Genomic DNA, 24,509 nt, shown 5'->3' on the forward strand with positions numbered 1-24,509 from the left:
ATCCAGAGAGCATGAGGTCAGGCCAGGGGTCTTAAGGAGAAGGCAGACCGTGGAGATGTTATCAGACTCATTCTGGCCCCACTGCTCCAGTACCCTTACCTGACCTAAAGCAGGAACCCATTGTCTCTGGCCCAGGCTTTTTATTGCTTCTCTTGAATGACTGGGCTATGCTCAAAACAAAGGCCTGTGTTTGCTTGCCCAAGGTGTCAGTCCTCAAACTCCCTCACAATGGATGCCCAGTGTTTACACTCCAATGACCTAAGGTTTACCAAAGCTGCCGCAAATTGGTTTGTTTAGAAGGGGTAATGGCAAACATTACATTCTATCACAATAGGTTCATTAAGAAGACAATAACATTAGGTAAACAACTTATTAAGCTCTCCATAGTGGTAGAAACATTATTGTGCATTTCAATTAAGAAAAATTATTTTATATAATTTACGGATTCACATTTAGAAAATGTGAGTGTTTTCATCCACCAGGGTAAATAAACCAAATTGTTTAGAGTAAGTAAAAGCACTACTTTCCTCAACAATCTGCAAATGTGTGGCATAGTACTATGTGCCAAAGTTTTAGAGCAGAAAATATAATAACAGTGTAATAAAGGTATAAGCATTAGTGAAATTTAACTTATAAAACAGCACTAATAATATTTGAGTAATATATAATTCTCCACATCATGTTTGGTATCAATGTTGCTAACTTTCCATGTAATAGTCTAGGTATTGTTGTGTTTTCAAGTTGTACGAGTGTCTTATTTCCCATGTTTTGTCATCGAGTGATGTCACTATACATGTTCACGCCTGACACTTGGAACAAAACAAGATTTTCCAGGGCCTGAAAGTGTGGGAAATGTCACTTGAATTTTTCTCACACAAAATTGCACTTACCTCTTTAAGGACCTAATATTGACTGACTACTATTTGTCTTCAAGGCGTGTCAGGTCTTGATGATTTGAATTCTTAAGAATCAAAATAGGATGTGTGTTATTTATTGCGGAACAAGTCAACTGTACGCTGTGTTTCTAATTTTAACTAGTTAAAATAATTTTATGATGCAATTGTGAATTGAAAACCTTTTGGATTTCCATCTTCTGGATAGTCCATATTCATTGAACCTGCTAATCCAGCATTTTGTGGATAAGAAAGAACCACTGTGGACATTGAGACACATCCCTCTAATATTTAGAATAGTTGTCAATCAATAGGATTTTCTTCCACCATAATTTTACATTTGGTCTCCTTCAGTCTTAAATATTTGGTTAAAGTACCAAACATTAAGATTTTATACTTCACTAAGGAAGGAAAACGGATAAAAATAACAGACAACGTGTTTCCCGAAATCACACAAAGGCTTTTTCCATCCTGCCCTTCATTTCTAGTAGGCTACACAAACCTATGGGTTACAGGTGAGGTGGGCCTTCTAACCTGTCTTCTGACGCGTCAGCCAATCAGCGAGAGTTCTTTTCTCACCTCGACCAATCAGAGCGCTGACCAGCCCCTACTCGAACCCAAATACTTTACACAGGGGAAAAAACCCCATCAAAGTTTACCTATAGGCTAGGTCTATAAGCAAACAATTCGAACATTAAACGTGGATTTAACATTTTATAAAGATTTAAAATATATTTTTGAAACTCAGAATTAGGCTACACGTTAAAATCTCCGAGAAGGACGGGACAGGGTGCTCAGGTGCTTCCTACCTGCTCCTTCAGCCCTTGAGAAATAGGCTAATCAGAGAGGGAAAAGTCGATTTACCTGTAGCCCGGGTTCTGGCATCTCTCACTCGCGCTCTGTCTTCTGTTACCTGCACCGACTTGAAAGTCCAGTTTCACAAGGAAGAACCGCGGAGGAAGAGAAATATGTCACAGGAGACAGACAGGTAAGAGTCATCATGACTGCGACACAATCTTCCATTACCTCAACACAAGTATCGGAACGTCAACGAGTGCCATTCTGCATGTTTGCTTAACTTTCATAAATGTTAAATATTCTCTCTAAACTCTAAACAACTTTATTTTATAGTCGCATTATACGTCAACGGCGCACAAAACTAGCCAGATTTTGTTTGGTTATTGTTGTTTTTATAGATAAAAACCACCGCTGAGGGAAAGTTTTTTTTTGCGGTCAAAACGCCATTTTTCACGGAGGAAACACCTTGAATATAAGTTTACCTGAGATTCATTCTCATTTATTTACTATTTAAAGAGGAAGGTTTATTCGCCATATTTTTAACGAAAAATAAAGAAGATTTTTTTCCAGCATTTGTGTTCTGTTTTATTTCGCTTATTTCGCTCATTGAGGATCATCTGAATGTAGAAGTTTTTATCACAACGTTTTTGTTTTAATTCAATATTTTTTGTTTAATGTGAAGTTTGAAAATTGTGTTAAGTCCGTTGTTTTGTTTTGGCTAATCCACAATAACAAAAAAAAACGTTTATGTAGGCTATGTTTGTTTGTGGTGACTAAAACACATTTTTGTTTATTAAAGAGACTACATGGACTACTGGTTTCTCTTTAGGGTTGTTGTTTGTTGTAATATGGGTCTTACATTTTTTCAGAGTTTGATTGCTAATTAATCTATCTAGGTGTGTCAAATAATTAGATAGAAAACTTATTTTTTTGTGCTATTCCACTTTTACTGAGTGAATAGGCTACATCTAAAGTGGGAAAATTTGTGATAATTTGTACATTAAAAATATGTTTTTTTAGATGGTTTAGCTCCTCACACAAAACCATATTGAATAGCTAAATGATTAAATCACCCACACTTCAGACAAAAAGTAAATAAAAGGTAAATACAAAAACTTGTAATTCCCTTATCATCAAAATATGTCACACTATTATATATATATATATATATATATATATATATATATATAATTTTTTTTTTTTTTTTTTTTTTAAATATAACCTCACATTGTCATAACTTGATTTGCATGAACATACTTGCCTCATTTTACACTGTGGTCCAAATAATCATCTGAAAAACGTAACCTATTTTGTCATTCCATATGCTGATTTTTTATTTTTTTTGTGTATGGAAGAAAAAACACATAATGATAAAGATGAATTAGATTAAGTGTCCCACTTTACCTTATTCTATATACCATGCATTTTCCAGTGAAAGACCCCACAGGAGTATGCACTGTCACTGCTTGTGTGTACATCTGTCGGTTTATTAATATGTCTTGTGAAAACACCATTCACTACTACAGACTTCAATATTTTTAGAAAAATTTTACTAAACTAAAGTGAACCCAACCCAGAAAAATTGGGTTGGCTTGGAAAAATATATCTATATAAATATATACCTTAGATGCATTAGGGAGAGTAAGAAGTAAGATGCCCCTCTTGAAAACAATGTGCATTAGCTGTTAAATTGTAACATATTTGAAGATGAGTTTAGCAGAGGATAATGATGCATATATATTATAATGTTTTTAATTGGAATATTATATATATATATATATATATATATATATATATATATATATATATATATATATATATATTATATTCCAATTAAAAACATTTAATATTTGTTACCATATGAATTTGAACAAATTTCCATTAAATAAATAAATAATAAGACAAATGCCTTATATCCAACACAAAATAAATTCACAGATCACTATTATCCAATGACTCATTTAACATCAAAATAGTTCATATCGAGTAAATATCACAAATGGATGTTCAGATAAAATGTCAAGATTAATTAAAAGAGCATAAAGAGCATAACCTTTCAATAAATATGTTTTAGTAACATAAAAAAAGAAGACTTTAGACATTATCAAATCTAAATTTTATTGTATATTTCTCTTTAGGTATGGCTATCCAAAAACTATTTGGGGCCTCTGTATGTAACTGAATATCTTGTTCATACTGAAGAATGAAAGCATCCAGATATAGATTTAATATAATATACTATCAAGTTGGGACATCAAATAGGGAGACTCGCACAACAAAATACTCTAAAGCCAGCAGTTGTACTTCCTCATGACATGTGTCATAGATTTTAGCTCCAGTTGTCTGTCAGGCAATAAAATGCAGAAGGACTTTTGACGTTTCTGTGGTCAGTATTTGTTTGGTTACATGTTCTCTGTTATCAATACACTGCACATCACACTCTCACAAAAGGCTCAGTGTGCAGAGTTGTTTTCATCAGTATGCAAAATAGAGCTTTTACATGAAGCTTTATCAGCTGGATCATATATGTTTGTGTTTCTGTCTGCTAGTGTGCTGATATACTGTTTTATGTCTGTGCGTGTTTCCCAGTAAGAGGCTGGTTGTAGTGGTGCCCAATGAGACGTCCCTCCACCAGCGTCGGGCCTACACCAGTGAAGATGAGGCCTGGAGGTCTTACCTGGAGAATCCGCTTACTGCGGCCACAAAGGCCATGATGAGCATAAATGGAGATGAAGACAGTGCCGCCGCCCTGGGGCTTCTCTATGACTACTACAAGGTCAGTGTCATCAGCTAAGACTCTTACTTTCATCATATTAATAATGCTTTTATTTCACACTGTCATTTATTCACCCTCATGGTGTTCGAAACCTCTCTCTCTTTGGTGAAACACAAAGCTCAGCAGAATGCTCACTCTGCTCTTTTCATACAATGAAAGTGAATAGTAACTGGGCCTATTTAAATAACTGGGCCTATTTAAATAACTGGGCCTATTTTTAATGCACAATTACCAGGTTTATACATTTATTACAACCTCAGCTGAAAGACCAATACCACACTGGTCCCCCTCAGGGGCCAGACCCATAACTCCCACAGCTCCGGCCGGGGGTAATAGATTGTGCCCCCGACCTGTGCGAGAAGGTCCCTCCTGAATGGAATCTCCCAAGGGTGACCTTCGAGGAGCGCTATGACTCGGGTCGACCAGAACAGGGCTACCAGCAGTAGACTTATTCTGAGGCGCTGCCTCGGCCATGCATGAAGGAGAACCACAGCGGACAGTAGGTTGTCTCTTGAGACACAAACAGAGCCACTTCCGGTTGGCTAAACTTCCTCTGGATTAACTCCACCATCTCAGGGTGGAGTCTCTACTCCCCGGGCCTCAGCCCCTGCCTCGACAGGATGTCTGCCCCATCATTCTTGTCCCCAGGGATATACATCTCCCTAAGCGATAACAATTTGCAGAGTGGGGTTTCCTATCCGGAGCAGGAGCGCTGGAACCGGCAAGCAAGGGCCGAGAAAGGGCCGAAGCCGCCTCGAGGTCCTCTGCCAGCTCCATCTGTGACTCCCACAATCTGAGCCACTGCGACTCTTCAGCGGATGCGGGACAAGAACATTCTCCGCTCCCAGGCAATGAACATAAAGCTTGTGTGTGTCCCCACCCATGATGTATCTTGGGCAGGGAGGCACACACTGCTTAAATTGCCTTTTGTTCACCATTTCTTAGATAATATACATATAAATTTGGACAGACAACAATAAATAAGATGGCAGTTTCACACACAGAACACTTGAAGAACAGAAGCTAACGCTGTTGTGTTCCGACGTGCTTTTGTGCTTCGATGCAGCGCGAGTTCCCTCAAAAGGGAACAGTCTTAAACATTTTAACTAATTAAATCTGGCATGTTCCAAAGCTAGCCATGTTTGAACTATGACCATAATTTTTAACAGATTAAATTAGTTTTCACAATTAACAAATGTATGATGATTTTAAGTAATTTGAATAAATACATTTTGAAAATATGATTATTTATATATAATTAAAATAGATGCAAATACTTATATACACTGTATATAAGTGTCACATGGCTACTTCTACACTTCCACTTTCCATCATTTTTCATCCACAACTAATGAACAAAAACATAATTATTTAACTGTCAATGCAACCAAGGTATAACTTTATAGCTTACATTATCCAAAACATACAAGCATAGTAAGGATATGGTGAAATTATGCTTCTTCTTTCTTTGCTGCTCTCATGTTTAAGTTACTGATGGAAGGTTATCAGATAGTTTTCAGTTTTCATAAGTCAATTATTTTATCTCTATGAAGTGATAAATCGCCAATAAAGCAATTTTAGTGAAACAGTGCCTATGATACTATCAGCATACTGTATATTGATGTTTTATCCTCTGCAGGTGCCCAAAGATAAGAGAGTTTTACCAATCAGCAAAGCGGTGGAAATTTCAGAGGAACCGGAAAAGAGGTCAGTGAAATGATTAAAACAGTGGTGAATATGGAGTTGAATAAATGGATTAAAAATGTGACTTATTTCAACTATAAAAGGGACAATTGTGGCCTAATGGTTAGAGAGTCAGACTGGTAACGAAGGTTGCGGGTTCGATTCTCAATGCCAGTAGGAAAGGACTGAGGAGCCCTTGAGCAAGGCACATAACCCCCAAATGAACGTGCGCAAAGTTACTGTTACTGTAAAGTTACCTTAGTTACTGTCGCTATGTCCGACAAGCTACGCCGCTCTCACACCACACCATGTTCTCACGCAGTGAAACATACATCACGGAGCAGAGAGGACACTGACAATGCGCTGACAGACAGGACAGACTAGGTTACTTTTCGGTTACTTTTTATATTAAACTTATTAAACAAAGTATCATCTCTCAAATTTGGTAATTTTTTTAAAGAAATTTAAACAATAAATACCGTTTTGTGGCTCTTTAATGTGTCTGACAGATCGCTGTAGAGCCTCATTTAAAGCTGCTTGTGAACCGATCATCTCTTCCTTCTAGTTAATTTATAGCATCAAATAAACTTGAATGAACATAAGAAGGAATGTTGTTTTAACCGCGGAAAGACATCAGTACACTCCACTTTTCAAGAACTAAATGGCGGATGGCGAAGTATGATTGGTCAGATCACCTGTCAATCAAGCTCCCTGCGAAGGGTCAATTGCTGCCCATTGCTCCGGGTGTGTGTGTGTCCATGGTTTGCAGTGTATATGTGTTCACTCACTGCTCCCAATGTGTGTGCACTAACCTGGATGGGTTAAATTCAGAGGAAAAATTCTGTACTTGTCCTTCACATGTCTTCACAAAAAAAATTGCACACAAAAAATCGTTTATGCTTTCATATACTGTCTTAGAATCACTACAGTGGGAAGCAGCAGTCAAATGGAGCCGGAGACAGTGTATAATCGTGTGCAGGTACTGAAATCAGTGCCCGTTAATCTGACACTCAACACGGATCACCAGGACACCAAACGGGAACAGTACAGCGTGGCGGCTGGAGAGAGTGGGGCCGCTGCTGTGGTAAAGGCTGAGGTGTACACTCCTGCTTTCATGGGTTCGGGAGTTCACTACAGGACAGAAGGAGAGGAACAGATGCGGGTCATCTGTGAACAGACCCAATCGTTCGACACCTCGGCTGTATGTCATAGTGGATATAGGAAGGATGACCATCGCAGTAGTCCAGATAGCACCTATGAAGAAGACAGCAATGAAGTGAGATTAATATCTGGTGTTTAAGGAATATTTGTTTGTCATAAAACTTGGATGTATTAAGCAAATTAATGGGTGATCATTTCTTTGATGTAGAAGTACCCCCCATCGTCGCTTGGAGCTGATGACTTCATATTTGAGCAGTCGGATATGTTGTGAGTGTTATACAGAATTTATGTACACCAATAGGCTTGTATTATCATGTTGAATCAGCTCTCACATAACTGAAAAACATGTTATAATGTTCTTCAACAGAGACACTTTCCAGTACACATTAGAGGCCAGCAGGTCGTTGCGACAGAAACAGGGTGAAGGGCCTATGACCTATCTGAACAAGGGCCAGTTCTACGCTATTACACTGAATGAGACAAGTGCCAATAAACGCCTCCGACATCCCATCAGCAAAGTGAGGGTGAGTGATGTTCTTCTATCAAAACAGATATTTGAAATAACTATGAATTTATAATGTAACAATGTCATGTCACTAAATTAAATTAATTTGGGAGCTTTGATTTAATTGTCATATGTATTTTATTGACAGCTCTTTTTTTCTAGATTTTTTTTGTAGATAAAACTATACTACCTTTCAAAAGTTTGGGGTCAGTATGATTTTTTAAAAGAAATTAATACTTTTATTCAGCAATTGATCAAAAGTGACAGTAAATACATTTAAAATGTTATAAAACAAAACTTTCTTTTGAACTTTCTATTCATTAATCGATCATTCGGAATAGACATGAAGTAATTGAGTGGATTGTGATAACCTCTGTTAACCTCTTTTCTCAGAGTGTCATCATGGTTGTATTCAGTGAAGATAAGAACCGTGATGAGCAGCTGAAATACTGGAAGTATTGGCACTCTCGCCAGCACACTGCAAAGCAGAGGGTTCTAGACATTGGTGAGGCTCCCTCTCCATTATTGTGCTCAATGTTTAATCTTCATCTTGAATCAGGAATTGCCGACTTACTCCAGCTCAAATATTTGCACATTTTGAATGTGTCCTTTGTCTGACACAACCATTTCAAGTCTTGTAGTTTCTACTAAAGAGCTAATGATCTGAATCAGGTGTGTTTGATTGGGGAGCCATACAAAATGTGTAGTGTCGTGGGTCCTTGAGGACCGGAGTTGAGAGACACTGTACAAACGAGTTGATGAGTTGAATTAGGTGTGTTTGATTATGGCGAATTGGAGATACTACAGGACAAGGGTTGGGAACCACTGCTCTACACAAATGTGCAAATGCAGGCATAAGTGCTTTGGTCAATGTATTGCAAGAGCGCAATCTAGTTGTATATAATGTGTTGTATATCGTTTGGTGTACAGCATACTTAAGGGGGCAATAGATTTACTTAAGAAATCTGTGCCATTGAACAAGGGGTGTCCAGTCCTGCTCCTGGAGGACCAACGTATTGCAGAGTTTAGCTCCAACCTGTTCCAACACACTTGCCTGGAAGTTTCTAGTGATCCTGAAGACCTTGATCACTTGAAACTTGGTTCAGTAAGCAATAAGGTACGAGAGGCTGTGCTGTATTGTGAATAAGTCACGGCTGAAGGGCGTTGTTCGCGGAGTGCCAACCCCTTCAGCGTGACTTATTCACGATACAGCACAATTCAAATATTAAAGCCGAAAAACGGTCACCACACAATACAAATATTAAAGCCGAAAAACGGTTACCACACAATACAAATATTAAAGCCGAAAAATATGTATCTATGCAACTTTCATGAAGTAAATTCACTAAAATCCTTTCTTCCGCTGGAAAAAATAGTCCCTGACCGTAAACAGCAACGGAAGTTACATACTTTATTTTTATCAATAGATGGCGGCAAAGACTGTCTTTATGAGTGAGTCAGTCGGTAGAGAAGACTTTTATATTGAAAAGACTCAAACAGAGAAGAAAGACGCAACTGACAGATGACTATAGGCACGGGAAAACCCCTAACTGTTAAAAGGACAAGATATCGCAGCGGACATTCAAACGGATTTTTTTATTATGAATATAGGACTGACCTGAAGGAAAATGCTATGTCTACTGTAAATGCAAGTACACTTGCTTACTCGATCTCTTACAATACTCTACTCTAGCTTCAATAAACAATATCAATGAGATCAAACATGTATTTAAGTGTCTAAGAGTGGTTGCTAGGGGTGTTGTGTAGTGATACATAGAACCGTTGGGTGAAGCGGTCATAGTCTTGTTTTATCATGAATAAAACACAGCCATTGACCAATCAGAATCAAGGATTGGAACTAACCGTTTTATAAGGTGTGTTTAATAAGGGTTGGAGCTAAACTCTGCAGGACACTGGTGGTCCAGGAGAAGGATTGGAGACCCCTCGCCTCATTAAACAGAATAGAACAGGTAGTAAGCTATAAGTGTGTCAGCAGCAAGGTTCTCTTACAACTGTTGCTCCACCAGGCAAGTAGTTGATGTGAAAGAGTAAATATTTTTGAATGCAGTGACGCATGAGATACAATCTGTATGTGTACACACAAACTTGTATTTGTGTGGATTATGTATCATATTTTTCCAAACGTCATTAACCACAGTACTACTCAACACTCTTTGGTCTGAATCGCCCTATGAACAAAGTACTTATTGCCTTAAAAATGGTTCATTGTGCATTCACCACTAATTTGAAGACTGATGGTGCCTCACATCCCATAAGCCCTCAGGGCTTTTGGGAGATTGGTTCCCCTTGGTTTTCCCCATCTCAGCTAAAGGGTACTAGGTTGCCAAATGGCTATGCACTAGATGTGCCTAAAGCCGAATACCTTGTTAGGGAAAAAAAATACACATTCTACGGAGCCCCTAAAGGGACATGGTTATGGAAAAAAATATGCTATGCATTCTCTTGCAATTATATAGTTAGGTAATTTATTGTATATAATTTGCCGGCATCAGGGAGCTGCTATCAATATGCAAGGTATTAAAAATCACTTTTAAATGCATGCTCGCTTTTTACTTTCGTTTTCCAGTTCTTGAACACGCGTACTCTGTGTATGGGGAGCTGCGGTACTGACCACACATGTTACAAGACAAGATATTTGTCAATGACGCTCAGGATCTGTTGCGCACCAAATCCTCTGCCATCCTCCTGTTAGTCATCTCTCCTTACCTTATCTTCTCATGATAAGTGAAATCTGATGTACTGTAATGTAACCAACTACCGCAGCAAGCCTAACCATGTCCGTAGGCGTTCCGAAGAATGCGTTATTTATTTTCCGTGCCTTTCCGAATTTGGATTTAGGCTTCAGGCACATCCCTACTATACACATATTACTATAGAGATTACTATACTATAGATAGATATAGATTTATTTACAGAAGTATTTGGACAGATTTCCTTTCTTACTAAATCTATGGTGTTAATTAGTTATTAGTCGAATAATGATGGTTTCTAATCCACAGCTGCACACTTTATTACAGGGGTAGTACTGTTGGAGCAACTATGGTGTTAGAATATCCTAATTATTCTCCAACTCTATGAGTCACCCCTCCAAGGATTTGAACTTGTGACCTTCAGATCACTAGCCCAGCTTCTGATTCAAGTTGAATGAGAGAAAGAAAAAATAGAGCCAACATACAGGCCCAAAATTGTTGGAGTCCACCTGGCGTGGGGCAGCTATGAGCCCAAACAATTCACATCTTATTCTCGGTCTTGTCACACCTTGAAAGAACAGTCATCCTGAGCCTGTTGCTTCTTGTCCTCCCCTCATCTCCAGTAATCAGACGCTCTGCTATACCCTTTGTCAAGATTTGGCCCCAAGACTTTAAAATCCTGGGAGCACCCTTAGGGAGTATCTGAGCTATGATGGCAGCCATCCTTGTTTTAAACCCTGCCCTCTTACATGAGGCAAAAATAGAGGAATGTTTTGGTGAGACACCTAAAGGTGAACATTGTGCTGGGGGATGGAAAGTAAATGTTGGTGGATTGGTGAGGCGGACAGACCTTTGGGCACATGGTATACGGCAGAATGCTGAAGCCAAGTAGGGGAGACAGTGACTGAAACCTGACACCTGCACAGTTGGGATTTGAATAGCAGTTGAGGCGGGATTGTTCCTCAAGCTTGGGGCCATGTCAATAGAGCTGGGATTTGAATGGGGCTATTTAACGGGGGGAGCTCACTTACGGGCATCAACGGGTGTGTGCTTGGTAAACCACGCAAAGGCAGTCCATTGGGAAGAGTTTTGCCCTTCTTAATCCCCAAGTTACCCCAAAGTAAGACAGGTGTTGGGTTTACTTAACATGGATATAAACGCCCCAGTAATGACAGCTTATTAAATTACAAAGTGCTCGATAACTGAAGATAGAATGTCTAATTAGCATAGGAAATCATATTACCACCAATCATACTAAAGGCCAGGGTTAGGTATTTGAACAAATTTTGTTTCAAGAGTCATGACAATCCCCCCTCCTTGTTAATTTAATAAAAACATAGATTGTATTTAGGCAATGCAGTTCATACTGTACATGCAATGACTTGAGTACAGTTTTTTTATAATGAGCTTGTGTGTAACCTGTTGTATGGCAATGTATGATACCTCAAACCAGGGATGGGCAACTTTGGTCCTGGAGGGCCACTGCCATGGAGAGTTTAGGTCTAACCCTGTTAAAAACTAACATGCCGGTAGCTTGTAGTAATCCTGAAGACAGTGACTACGTTTACATGCTGTTAAAATTCGGGTTATGGTCGGGTTAAGGTCACTATTCAGGTTTCTGAAACATTCGGGATAACACGTTTACATGCGTGAGCAGAGAGAGTTACTCCTGTATACATGGAATGTGTAATCAGTCGCCAATATCCCGATGTAAACGGCGACGCATGGTTAGCGTCTGGACGTACGGACAACATTAAGACGCAATGCGTCATTTCCGATTCTTTTTCCTGTATCCAAAGACAACAACAACAACAGCAGCAGCAGGCGGATAATGAATAGTTTGGGGCAGATAGCGATAGTCTTTGTTTGCGCTTTGGCGCTGGTACTGATCCACCAGCAGCACTTGACACTACTGTGCCTCATGGTCTTTATTAATAGAAGGAGAGAAATTGAGCAAGAGATGGGAAATGTAGCTGGAGCTGTGCCACACATATAAAGAAATTGGTCTCCTCCTCGCTCCAAAAGTGCGGTGCTGTGCTGCGTCTCGCCATGTTAACCTCGACTTGTTTACTTCCGCTATACTGCACGCGGGGTTTTTTTATGCGCCGTCTCTACTCAAAAGACCAAGATTCCTTGCGAATAGAACATGCGCAGAACACACATTTTGATGGGGATATGCCGAAACGCGTTTACAAGACCAAATATTCGGGTTAGAAAAGGGGTACCCCAGGTTTTTAAAAACCGGGATATGAGCATATTTTTGCCGGTGTTTACATGGCCGTGCGCGACCTGGTTATTGCTAATATCCCGGTTTTGAACGGGTTATTGGCTGCATGTAAACGTACTCATTGATTAGCTTGGTCAGGTGTGTTTGATTAGGGTTGGAGCTAAACTCTACTGGACAGTGGCCTTAAAGGACTGAAGTTGCCCATCCCTTCCTCAAATTATGCTGTTTGTTGACAAATGGGTACTATTTGTTTTCTAAGCAATTTGACTAATACTTTTAGCCTGGTGGACAATAAAACAGGCACTTAGGAAGTACCAGTCAAGAATGTAAAGTTACCTGCCCTAGCTAAGCTAGCATAGACAGGCTGACTCCAGCCATTGAAACAGTTATGAGATCACCTGTCCTTTTTGTAAATCTATAAAGTAATGACGTGTAGACTGAATCACAGACATGTTTAAAGTGAGTGGTCATAAATAGCCTATCAAGCGGCTACTAAAAAAGCAAGTGTTTGTTTACACGAACAGATAAGAGTTATCTAGCGTGGAAGGGTGCTGTTTCATATACACTCAGCTTATCAAGTTTAACACTGCTTGTTTTGGCAGACATTGTTTTAATGTTGCCATTGTCCAACACTCGTCAGAGCTGTTCACATACCCAGTTCTTACAACTATTACATCTCTCCCTAAACTTAATCATATACCAAACAAATTGTACAATAATGTACATGCCTCCCCCATGCAAGTATCAGCCTGTGAGTGAATTGCATGTTGGTTTTGACTGGTTTATGCAGGTTAGTTTTGGTGTTTTGTGGTGCATAGCTGTTACCATACCTGGTAAACCTGTATCCAAAACACAACATATCCTGGTTGTGTTTTGTTTTTCGTTCCAGCAAGGATGAAAACTGACTTTTCCTGTTCTATCTACAGCTGACTACAAAGAGAGCTTCAACACAATTGGGAATATTGAAGAAATCGCTTACAATGCTGTGTCCTTTACCTGGGACGTGAATGAGGAGGCCAAGGTAAGTCATCTAGCACTAGCACTAGATTGAACGTGGCACAGCAAATTTACAATGGATACGTGTGTGTTTCGGTTTTATGGACATCCTGCTTGCATTAATGGTCATCATGGATGATGAATTGGCAGGTGTAGTTGTTTAGCTCAACCGAAGGTTCAGTTTCAGTCTGTCTACATCAGCACATCTATGTTTTGTCACAAACTCTTATTCAGTCGTATTACCACCATTGTGTGCGATACACAAAATGTAATTGAGACACAGGGTGGAGTGTTACGACATATGATATGTGTATTTTACACGCATTAGTCTTTCTCCCCGGTTTTTGAACCCTCCCCAAGAGCCCTGTATAGTGACGTTTGGGATTCACAATACCCTGCGGCATCTTCCCCAGGTCTCTCTATTAATTTAAACCTCTATTTTCTTCTGTACGTGGTCTCAGGTTTCACCTGTATGCTACTGACAGTAGGAAATGGACCAGGTCTGTGTACACGGCCAAATGCACACAAACCTGAGTCCAGATCCTCCCAGCCTCACAGGTAGAGTCCTGCCCTCCCATTGTGGCTCTCCTGTTGCAATACAGCTCAGTTCAAACACTCGCCTATATTCAACTAAAGCTCTCTACGCAAACATTTGCTTTTTATTGGGCCAACTCACACTGGTAATGCCTATTAATATGGACTGTATGATGTCTAAGTGTAGCCGCCCTTGGACATATATAAGTGTATTAGTTGTTTTTTTAGTCCAAGCTCATTTAAAATGGGGTGTGCATGCAGTGGGGTGTGAAATGCTCTCAGTTTGATCTGATAAGCATCTCATACTCTGACCTAACATACTCTCAGCTTTTATTACAAGTCCCTTCAAAGCTCTTCTCATCATGGCAGGCTGGAATGGAGGAAGCCATAAACTGAGTTTCTCCATTGATCTGTGAGGTGGAAATTATGTCCTTGTTGCAGTGTGGAAAGGCGAAGTTTCTTGTTCAAGTGGTCCACAGTAGTATTTTAAAATAACTGATTTTTTTAATAATATATTTTAAAATATAATGTATTCCTTTGATGGAAAAGCTGAATTTTCAGCATCATTACTCCAGTCTTCTGTGTCACATGATCCTTCAGAAATCATTTAATATGCTGATTTGCTGCTCAAGAAACATTTAAGTTGAGTACTGTTGCGCTGCTTAATATTTGTAATTTAGTGAATAAAAAGTTTAAAAATTCTGAAAAAATATAAATATTTGAAGTAGAAATTGAATATTGATAACATTATAAATGTCTTTACTGTCACTTTTGACATCAGTTTAATGCATCTTCGCTGAATAGAAATCTTAATTTCTTTAAAACAATCTTTCTGACCACAAATTTTTGAATGTCTGTAGTGTTAATCCAAATCGCTGTCCCAATTATAATTCATAATGTGCCCAGTCAGATTTCGATCAGTGTGAGATGTTTTGGACAAAAATGTAAATCATGCAATTAACGTTTTCATGATCAATCATTGATTTTCCTACGCCATACAAGTGTACAGTTCATATGAAGTTCTCCAATGCAGTTTTCTTACCATGCTGAGTTGTAGCATGCTTCACCTAACGATGGCCTCTTTCTTGTCCTCTGGCATTGGTAATGGTTGATTATATGAAACTGTTAATAACTAACCACATAAATATTTAGTGAGCAAGACTCTGTTCCAAACCTTTGAGGAGCAGAGGCTAAAACTGCATGTAAAGATGACATTTAAGATTAAAATATAGTCTTACATTAATATAAAATTAATATTTACTTCAATCGGAGCATTTAGTATTCTGTTCAGATGAAACGGCATGGTTTTTAGTGTGTAGTCTGAACGTTGCTTTCTGTAGCCGTCAGTGGTACAGATAGACGTGTCGAGGCAGGCACCTGTTTTGCGTGTGTAGGTGGCTGGTGGGTGAAAAACAAGGTGCTCTTTCAACGGTCAGGATTGTGTAGGTCAAAGCTGTTAGAAAATATGAATATGGAAGTTGTTATGCAACTGTCTGTTGCTGTTAAGTGTTGAACATAAATTGCATACACCAACCTCCCACAACATGCTAGTGTAGTGGCAGAGAAAATGTAGTTTATTTGCTTATTTTGCAAACATATTTTCATGGAGAACTGAACTGTTTTTGCCTTTTTTCTCTGATTGTTAGATCTTCATCACTGTGAACTGTCTGAGCACAGATTTCTCCTCTCAGAAGGGGGTGAAGGGTCTTCCTCTGATGATACAAATAGACACCTACAGCTACAACAACCGGAGTAACAAACCCCTGCACAGAGCCTACAGCCAGATCAAGGTCTTCTGTGATAAGGTGAACCTTGACCTTTAACCATTGAATCTGTTTGTATACTAGTATCCCAAAATATGCCGTATATATGGAGAACTGTTAAGACGGCAGTAATAGGGCACTGCAGTGATGACATGATATTTTTGTAGCTCGACCCCTAAGTTCACATCACTCTGGTTCCCAAAAACACAATAGGATTTTTCCGTTGGCTTTTGGATTATTGCAGAAAATAAACGCTGTGACCAACTAAAGTTTATGATTCTTATACATTTTGTTCATCATGATAATATTCAAAAATATTATAAACTTGTAAAAAACACAACTTTTATAAATGTTGCAGCCTAAATACAATTGGCAGAAGTAAAAAGCTAGAGATAGGCTACACCGCAGTCGCATGACTTTAACGTCACCACCATTAAACTTCGACAGCTCTTTCAGTCTTTATTTAGAAACATTTTCATTTTCCCTGAAAGTTTGAGTTTAAATAGTTTGCAAGAGCACAATTATAAAGACATTGAAGCTATGAAAGTGGACTAGTGAGTAGATGAGTTTATTTGTTCGTTGCAATGATGTTTAATGTCCCAGGCAGCCTCTCTTTTAGACACTTATTAGTAACCGCCTTTTTCAAGACAAAAGCTTTTAAAAAATCACAATGGGGTATGACTGATGTATTTACAGTAGGCCTATGTCATTGAATAAAATGTGAAAATAATCAGGCCTTCAGGCATTTAATTAAAAATCCATTCATCAGGACGCTAAAAATGCTAACTTGTTCCTTTATTTTGCATGCATGATCACTTATTCTAACAAGCAGTGAAGTGTTTTTACCTACAGCTTAAGTGGGTCAGTTGAATTCTGACATAATTTATGCTGTGTTCTTGGTCTTCAAACTCAGTAACTGTAGCGCCACCTTGTGGTTGTTCATTGATGTTACTTTTCACAGCCCTTGCAGTCATCTAATTTCTCTCCTCTGTATGTCTTTCTGTCTTTCGGTCTGTGTTTGTGCGGCACAGGGAGCGGAGAGGAAGATCAGAGATGAGGAGAGGAAACAGAACCGCAAGAAGACAAAAGGTCTGAAGCAATGAAAGTGAAAAATATCTCCAATTCATAAAAATAAGCTTTAAAGAACACAGGAAATGATTTTATACAAAATTTCTTTCCTGTATTGACATATTTTCTATTGAAATATGAAGGTTGTCCATTTCTTTTTTAAACAATCAAGAGGCTTTGGTTACATCACAGCCATTAACCATGATGTGCTACTTTCTAATTCGTGGCATTTGGTATTGGGAGCATTTGATTGGACAGAAACCCGTGTAGTGTTTTATTATGAATAACAGTTACTCTTTCATGTTCAAATGACATCATCTCATTAGGAAAGGATGGAGGCGCTGGGGCGGTTAATCTCCCGAAAAAGTGTGACGCCATCTTCTTTAAAATGATGACTGATTTGGATGCTCAGCCAGTTCTCTTTATCCCGGATGTGCACTTTGGAAACTTACAGAGGGCAGGCCAGGTATGAGTCAGTCTGAAAACAGAAAACACACTCAATGACCAGATCACACACTCTTTTGTGTTAAGCATCCTCTGCCATTTTGTAGACAACTATAATTGCAGTCTCCTAGTATGCCCTCAGCGTTTGCTTCCTGAAATCTCATAAAGGTTGTAGAGGCTCATTACAGAACTGTCCTGAAGACCTTAGCGGTCCATTGTGTGTCTAATGAGACTGAGACTTATTAGAGAGCGACTGACATTTCAAAACCTGACATGAAGCATACGAGTATCTTGGATACTTAGGTGACATTTGTTTATTAGGAATGACATCTGCTGAACTGGTCATTGTAGTGTCTGTTTTGAGGATTGTTCTGAATGTCATAGAGATGTTTGAGTATATAAATGTTCAAAGGAGATAAAACTACAAACTTTGTACTCTTTGCAGGTATTTGCATTTAATACTGAGGAAATTGAACGAGAGGGGTGAGTTTGATCTTTTTCTCAATATTTCAGCTGCAAACCAGAAAAAGATATTCTTGTATCAGAACTGAATCAACATCACATCACCTCAGATTTACGAGTAGCATTGACACAATAGTAGATTATAGGGATCCTCAGGAATATTTGTTCATTAATAGAAGTAACTAACTATCCACACTAATGTTTAATGGTAAAGAAATGATGCCGTGTAAAACGTAGTGAGTTGTAGTGATTTAAGAATGTTATTTCCTCCATAACATTAAAGGGTTAGTTCACCCAGAAATGAAAATTATCCCATAATTTACTGACCCTCAAGCCATCCTAGGTGTATATTACTTTCTTCTTTCAGGCGAACACAAGAGTTACATTAAAAGATATCCTGGCTCTTCCAAGCTTTATAGTGGGAGTGAATAGTAACTGAGATTTTGAATCCCAAAAAAGCACATCCATCCATCATAAAAGGAATCTGGCTCCAGGAGGGTTAATAAAGGCCTTCTGAAGTAAAGCAAACAAATATCCATAATTATAACTTTATAAACTGTAATTGTGTTTGGCTGAAAGACGAAAGTCATACACCTATGATGGCTTAAGGGTGAGTAAATTATGGGATCCTTTTTTTTTTTATTGGGTGAACTAGCCCTTTAATCATAAAATCTTTGGCTTATTAATGGCTTATGATTTTTTTTTGCTGGGAATTTATAATCCTTCACCTACTTGTAATTAATTTGTATGTTTAGTTCATATTATTTTAGACTATAAGCAATATTATTCACATACAATTTAAAAAGATATTAAATATATATAAAAATATTTTGAATCGTAGCCTACCTTAAATCTTAAAATAGTCTCATAGCGCACTACTGCACTTGAAAAGGAGAAATAAATTGTGTATTTTTGTGACATTTCTGTATTCGCAATATTGAAATTTAATGATTGAAATTTAGGGTACTTTAACACGACAATGATGTACAAAAACACGTGTTACAAATGATGTAACACGACAATGATTTTTCCTTTGCATTTTGCACGTACAGAGACGACAACACTGTCAAAACGTTTTGTAGTTTACACAAACAATATTTTAACAATATGACAATTATGACAATAATGGTATCGTTGTAAGAACTTGCAATTTTGAAACCCATTTTCAACAGTTTGCAGGCCCTCAAAACACTGTTGTCGTGTTAATGAACAGCCAAACCGCATAGGAAGTTTTCCGTTTTTAGTTGAAAACAGTGTTGTGTAAATCTGATTGGTCAGTTTAGAGAAGCATGAAGTCACTGTATTTGTTTGTGTGTTTGTGTTAGAAGTGTGCTGGTAAAGAGGATGTTCCGGTCATCTGAGGATGACTTCTGCCCACCGCCTCATAAACAGCGAAGAGACGAGACACAGAAGAGAGGTCAGAGCTACATATACACATTTATAGCTGAAGTGTGTATCTTTCCAAAAAGCATAACTGTGGCGAGCAGGACCTCGTCTATTTAATAAGGTGTCGATTTCGGATGAATTTGTGCGATGTAAATCACAATAAAAAAAAAAAAAGTTATCATGACCCCATAAACCCACTCTTAAACATAATCGTCACATTAAAATTGAGAAATGTACAAATTCCTATGAATTAGTCACCAATTTGGCAAAAAGTAAAATGGATACGAATTGCTATGAGATTGTGTTGGTATTTTCTACTGTACTATACAGAATTGAAAAATATAAATAGTTTCCAAACGCCCACAAAGGCCATAAACAGTACCCCAAAATTCTCTGAATCTCCTGAAGCCTATATGGGTGTCACGGGTATGGTGCGGGTGAAGACAGGCAGAGACACAAAGTTCCAATTCAAGCATTTACTACAACAAACTCACACAAAACTGGTAGAGGCAGACGGGTAACACTTTCAACACACAGTAACATATACAAGGACCGACAAGGACAGACTGAACAGAAGCAAACTAAATACAGATACAAACGAACACTAACAAGAGATAATGAGGATGATGAACAGGTGGATGATAGAGGGAGTGAGTTCAGGTGTGGAGACACAAGGGATTCTGGGAAGTGTAGTGCAGACTAAGACAGACAGGTGCAGACAAAGACTGTGACATAACGCCCCCCTTCAACAAGGCGTGACCTCGCGCCGTAGAACAACAAAGGGGTGGGGGGGTGGGCGCCCTGGAGGCTGATGAAGGGGTGGCCGATCTGGAGCAGGAAGCCTCCAGGGCGGAGCAGGCCTTGCAGGCGGCCAGGGCGGAGCAGGACCCTTCGGGCGGCCATGGCGGTGTGGACCCTTCGGGCGGCCATGGCGGTGTGGACCCTTCGGGCGGCCATGGCAGTGTGGACCCTTCGGGCGGCCATGGCGGTGTGGACCCTTCGGGCGGCCATGGCGGTGTGGACCCTTCGGCAGCCATGGCGGTGTGGACCCTTCGGGCAGCCATGGCGGTGTGGACCCTTCGGGCGGCCATGGCGGTGTGGACCCTTCGGGCGGTGCAGGCGGAGGCCTATAGCCCCCCCCCAAAAAATACTTGGGGAGAGTGACAGGATTTGGAACCGGCTCAGGGACAGACACCGGCTCAGGGACAGACACCGGCTCAGGGACAGACACCGGCTCAGGGACAGACACCGGCTCAGGGACAGACACCGGCTCAGGGACAGACACCGGCTCAGGGACAGACACCGGCTCAGGGACAGACACCGGCTCAGGGACAGACACCGGCTCAGGGACAGACACCGGCTCAGGGACAGACACCGGCTCCAGTGTGTGCGTAGCCCACACACACCACATGGCTGTGGCCATAATGGCCAGTGTCGCGGTCACTAAGGGCTCAGGCGGCGCAGACATGGCGTGAACAGACTCTGGACTGGACGGGACCAGCGGTGCAGGAAGCTCTGGACTGGACGGGACCAGCGGTGCAGGAAGCTCTGGGCTGGACGGGACCAGCGGTGCAGGAAGCTCTGGGCTGGACGGGACCAGCGGTGCAGGAAGCTCTGGGCTGGACGGGACCAGCGGTGCAGGAAGCTCTGGGCTGGACGGGACCAGCGGTGCAGGAAGCTCTGGGCTGGACGGGACCAGCGGTGCAGGAAGCTCTGGGCTGGACGGGACCAGCGGTGCAGGAAGCTCTGGGCTGGACGGGACCAGCGGTGCAGGAAGCTCTGGGCTGGACGGGACCAGCGGTGCAGGAAGCTCTGGGCTGGACGGGACCAGCGGTGCAGGAAGCTCTGGGCTGGACGGGACCAGCGGTGCAGGAAGCTCTGGGCTGGACGGGACCAGCGGTGCAGGAAGCTCTGGGCTGGGCGGGACCAGCGGTGCAGGAAGCTCTGGGCTGGACGGGACCAGCGGTGCAGGAAGCTCTGGGCTGGACGGGACCAGCGGTGCAGGAAGCTCTGGGCTGGACGGTACCAGCGGTGCAGGAAGCTCTGGGCTGGATGGTACCAGCGGCGAAGGAAGCTCTGGGCTGGACGGGACCAGCGGCGAAGGAAGCTCTGGGCTGGACGGGACCAGCGGCGAAGGAAGCTCTGGGCTGGACGGGACCAGCGGCGAAGGAAGCTCTGGGCTGGACGGGACCAGAGGTGGAGGGAGATCCAAGCCAGACGGGATAAACGAAAAAAGCTCAGCAGGCGTGATGCTCTCAGTCACAGGCGCGGCGGGCATGACGTATACTGCCTTGGGCTCGGCAGATCTAGCGTGAAGTGCGGGCTCGGCTGGACTGGTGTGAAGTGCAGGCTTGGCTGGACAGACGACAGGGACTTGCTCAACTGCTTCTGGATCGGCTGGTGTTACCGTGAGGGAGGAACCACAAACCCAAAGAGCTCTGTCCATAAACTCAATAAAAGGTCGATCTAAGTCTTTGAGCAGCAGTATCTGGGCTAGTGGATCATCAAGTCCTCTCCAGAACCGTTGCTTCAAAAACTCCTCCTTCCAGTAAACATCCTGATGCAGATGCAGGTAAACTTCAACAAACTCCTCCAATGAACTCCCATTCTGATCAAACAGAAATGCCTCCATAGCGTCCTCCTCCATTACTTTCTTGGTCGGTCCTTCTGTCACGGGTATGGTGCGGGTGAAGACAGGCAGAGGCACAAAGTTCCAATTCAAGCATTTATTACAACAAACTCACACAAAACTGGTAGAGGCAGACGGGTAACACTCTCAACACACAGTAACATATACAAGGACCGACAAGGACAGACTGAACAGAAGCAAACTAAATACAGATACAAACGAACACTAACAAGAGATAATGAGGATGATGAACAGGTGGATGATAGAGGGAGTGAGTTCAGGTGTGGAGACACAAGGGATTCTGGGAAGTGTAGTGCAGACTAAGACAGACAGGTGCAGACGAAGACTGTGACAATGGGATTCTGTATGTATGGAAAAAAATAGTCTTTTTTTATATATTTGGTGTTAATGGTTGCACAGATGAATTTGTTGCACATTTCATATTTCAAGTGTATGTCTATTTTAAAGAAAGATGTAAGGTGATTGTACTTAACTATACAATTTCCATGTTTTTACAGTGCTCTTGTATGTGAGGAAGGAGTCAGATGAGGTGTTTGATGCTCTAATGCTGCGGACGCCCACTCTCAGAGGACTCATGGATGCAGTGAGTATCTGTTGCTATAGGGGGCGCTCTACTCTAAATTACTCAAGCATTGTGCTGATTGTCAAATGCAACAGTTCATCGATTTGAAAATGAAATTACAGTGAAAAGATTTTGTTTTTTTGTTTAAAAAAAAAAAAAATGATTCAAAGTAAAATCAAAATAAAATCCTTTACCATTTTCAATGGTATAAATCCAAAGCCGGATCCCAATCTACTTCCTGGTGAAAATTGTCCCTCAAGTTATGTGTCTTCAGCATATTTTTAAAATAATGATCACCAAACTGTCCATATCAATATAAAAATACACATATTTTATGATTTATAATAAATAATCAAAATCAAATTATTGTAAATGTGTGATGCTCTGATAAACGATTGACCGATGATTTCTTTCATATCGACAGATTTCTGAGAAGTATGGTGTTCCCATTGACAGAATGGTCAAGATTTACAAGAAGAGCAAGAAAGGGTAAGTAATTAATTGAGAAAAAAGCGACATCATAAGAGTACGTATGTACAGTAAAATTCAATAAGTCCGTTTTGACTTTGTTTATTCTCTCCATTGCAGGATCCTGGTGAACATGGATGACAATATCATCGAGCACTACTCTAACGAGGACACGTTTATCCTGAGTATCGAGAACTACGCAGATGCATACAAAATCACATTAACGGAAATATGAACATCTTCTCATGTGTTTCTAACATTCAGTGTGTTTAAGCTAAAAGACTTGTTACTCGGACTCCAACCTGGTCAAATTCATCATCAGCTGTCCACACATCGAATTGACATCGGCAAAAGCTGATATACCTCATTTTTAAGAGACCTCAAGTATGATTTTTAAAGGGTCAATAGGAGTTTCAGTGCGTCCCAAATATGTCCAGGATTTCACTGTTCTAGTTAGGATGTAAAGACTTTTACTAGTTGGATTTGTCCACAGGATTCCTCATCAGTGATTATTGCCTTTCATTTAAATGACCAAAGACTATTTGACTTATAAAAGACTATACAGACTATTTCACATTTCACTTCATTTTGGAGACCCTAAATTTCAACAGTACATTCATAGGGTTTTAACTGGAGTGGAAATAGAATACGAAACACCTTCATCACAAATCATCATAAATGAAACAATAGTGTCCATTGAAATTGTAATGCTAAAATACATTTGCATGCAGCAAAAATAGGATTTTAGGACTTTTCTGTGGAATTTGAGATTCTGCAGAGCTATTGATCTGTGAAAATTGTCCATTACTGTAAATATTATTTTAATTTTAATTTGTTTGTTATGTTGTCATTAATATTATTATATATTTTTTTAGCCTGGTAGATATAATTTCGGTCCGAATATTCGCAAACATATTCTCTTTTTTTTTTTTTTTTTTTACTCTGCCACACATTTTCGTATGCTTAATAGTGCAAAACAGGAAATATGAATGAATAATGTCTACAGTATAATAACTGTACAATACTGCATCATCAGAATATTTTTCAAACGTGTTGCTCAGATACATTTCAGCCATGTTTTACGTGTTGCACTCATGTTTTAATGTGGAAATATTTTTTTAGAGTTTCCATTTATTTCAAGTGCGAGAGATTTCATGACTTTTGAGGAGGTTTGAAACAGCCAAGGTCTTTCCCAAAATATTCAGTCTTCTAGTGTTTGTGTATTGTGTGACAGGTGCATATTAACTTCGTAGTCCAGATTCAGTCTATCAGTGCCATGATGAGCCGTTTATGTTGTAATGTTTGAATACTATTGTCTTCCAAAAGAAAATAATGTAAAAGGGCACTTCGTGAAATAATAATTTGTATGTAAATAAATGCATTTTTTTATCAAGTTTTGACCAAAGATTTTTCATACTACAC

At 40.1% G+C, this 24,509-nt stretch overlaps 1 protein-coding gene across 1 annotated transcript; it reads left to right on the forward strand.

Annotated features, from left to right (window-relative positions):
• Positions 1-1,521: 1,521 nt before the first annotated feature.
• Positions 1,522-23,741, forward strand: grhl2b (grainyhead-like transcription factor 2b). The gene is made up of 16 exons (XM_079591478.1): positions 1,522-1,881; positions 4,281-4,467; positions 6,107-6,174; positions 7,069-7,426; positions 7,520-7,578; positions 7,679-7,835; positions 8,210-8,321; positions 13,681-13,775; positions 15,931-16,089; positions 17,079-17,136; positions 17,442-17,581; positions 18,005-18,042; positions 19,347-19,438; positions 22,555-22,640; positions 23,044-23,108; positions 23,208-23,741. The coding sequence occupies exons 1-16, from the start codon at positions 1,862-1,864 to the stop codon at positions 23,320-23,322; spliced, it is 1,809 nt and encodes a 602-aa protein (XP_079447604.1). The 5' UTR covers positions 1,522-1,861; the 3' UTR covers positions 23,323-23,741.
• The last annotated feature ends 768 nt before the right edge of the window (positions 23,742-24,509 follow it).

This window comes from Phoxinus phoxinus (genome assembly GCF_949152265.1).
Source record: "Phoxinus phoxinus genome assembly, chromosome: 19".
Lineage (NCBI taxonomy): Eukaryota > Metazoa > Chordata > Actinopteri > Cypriniformes > Leuciscidae > Phoxinus > Phoxinus phoxinus.